The 1775-nt window shown below is 37.0% G+C and overlaps 1 protein-coding gene across 1 annotated transcript; it reads right to left on the bottom strand.

The window, feature by feature from the left end:
- Positions 1 to 371: 371 nt before the first annotated feature.
- Positions 372 to 1380, bottom strand: LOC110919508 (protein FAR1-RELATED SEQUENCE 5-like). The gene is made up of 2 exons (XM_022163775.1): positions 674 to 1380; positions 372 to 573 (listed from the first exon to the last, which is right to left on the bottom strand). The coding sequence occupies exons 1-2, from the start codon at positions 1378 to 1380 to the stop codon at positions 372 to 374; spliced, it is 909 nt and encodes a 302-aa protein (XP_022019467.1).
- Between the last annotated feature and the right edge of the window lie 395 nt (positions 1381 to 1775).

Genomic DNA, 1775 nt, shown 5'->3' with positions numbered 1-1775 from the left:
TCTAGATGAGGTCTGGATAAGTCCAGACATTTCTTCTTCACGATAGTAAGCTAGAATCCATGATTCGCGGAGCCCGTATATATATGTCAACCATTCATGATCGGTTAATCTGAAATCATTTAATATAGTTGCCCATTCAGTCTCAAAGGCTTTGGGCAATAAAGAATCAGTCCAAACAACTGCAGACAATCTTTTCCTGAAATCGGTATTTGAACATAGGGTAGCCCTGACCTAAGCAACATTTTCCATGTAAGGTAAAAAAAATTAAATAACAGGAAAAAACACATCTAAAAAAAACTCACATAAAAACAGACCTTTGTAGTAAGTTTATCCATGATGTGCCACATACATAACTGATGCCTCGACTCAGGCTAAACATCCACAATAGCCCGTTTCATCGCAAGGTCTTGGTCAGTAACGATTACGGGGGGCGCGTACCCATATGCGTCCTTGAACACCTTAAGTAACCAACTATACGTCCTCGTCATTTCGGAACCAAGAATGGTAACACCAGGTGTGACGTTCCTATTGAGATTATCATTCCCAATGAACAGGACAAACATCATGTTATACCTACTAAAATAATCAGAATGTATTTACAAATATCAGAACATGTTTATAACACAGAAGTGCTAAAACACAATGCATATAGAAATATGAATCTTGTCCTTACTCGTTCCGCTTGTAGGTAGCATCAAAGGATACAACGTCTCCAAACATATAAAAATTCCTCTTCATGTCCTCGTCAGCCAAGAAAATACACTTCAACAAACCTTCGTCCGCCGTTTGATATTCGCAAGAAAAGTTCGGTAAAAACTCTTTTTTCCTCATTAATCGCTTGACAAACATTTCAGCATCAAACTCTACGATGAACAAATTTAATTCTTTTTTGAAATTTTTGAAATCAACTTTGGTCGCCCCAACTTTATCGAACCCGCCACACACCTCCATCATAATATTAAATGCTCGAATAAGACCAATGTTAAGCTTTGACATCTTATTTATCATATCTTCGTGCGCACGATTAACCCCTCGGTTTTCCTTAAGAAAATGTAAATCTTCTTCATGCACAAAATCATGGTTGTGCGCCTCTGTGAAATGATATAGCTCATACTTCTTGGCATCATTCAGCGTTATTCTGATCATCGCTTGGCATCCAGTCCTTTTGGCTAGTACCCTGCGTACCCACCTGTCAGGAGGCTGTTCGGCAGAAGTATCCACCGGCCGAAACTCTTTGTGGCCCTCTTTTGAACAGAAAAAATACTTATTTATTATAATACCACGATTTTCATGATGTGTGCCCTTCCTAACTATCCAACCTCCAGCATCTGCATAAGCTTTGTAAAAGTTATACGCAACATCAACTGTGTCAAATAACATGCCCTCTGCTGGAGTCAGCGAAGATGATGAAGTTGGAATATATGTCTTTGTTCCCGAGTTAGGAGAAACTTATTCCACGCCACGTGGTTGGTAATTGGGTACATCTACAAAATGACAAAAATAATGCATACGCATCATTAACGTAGACTAAAGGTTTACCACACACATAAAAAGAAATCTACACAATAAGTGAACCTTAAAACACATTGGATCTAAAAAATAGTGAAAAAACAAATCAATTTTTTAACAAACATAAAACACAAACACAAATCTGTTGATAAACACTTAATAAGACAGATCTCATTGAAATAAAAAAAAAAACATAAACATGTTCCCCCACATTATAACACATTGTGTTATGTTAAAAAAATAAAGTCATTTTCATACACTTAACA

The sequence above is a fragment of the Helianthus annuus genome, chromosome 16 (genome assembly GCF_002127325.2).
Source record: "Helianthus annuus cultivar XRQ/B chromosome 16, HanXRQr2.0-SUNRISE, whole genome shotgun sequence".
Lineage (NCBI taxonomy): Eukaryota > Viridiplantae > Streptophyta > Magnoliopsida > Asterales > Asteraceae > Helianthus > Helianthus annuus.
The sequence above is the reverse complement of the archived record's forward strand: the minus strand, read 5'-3'. Positions and strand labels throughout refer to the sequence as shown.

What these genes read in the sequence shown, in the direction of transcription:
- LOC110919508 (XM_022163775.1), bottom strand. Translation starts at nt 1,380, where the DNA reads ATGTTATTTGACACAGTTGATGTTGCGTATAACTTTTACAAAGCTTAT. An exon ending in GCTACCTACAAGCGGAACGA is followed by an intron (nt 574 to 673) that starts GTAAGGACAAGA and finishes TTATTTTAGTAG; the next exon opens with GTATAACATGATGTTTGTCC.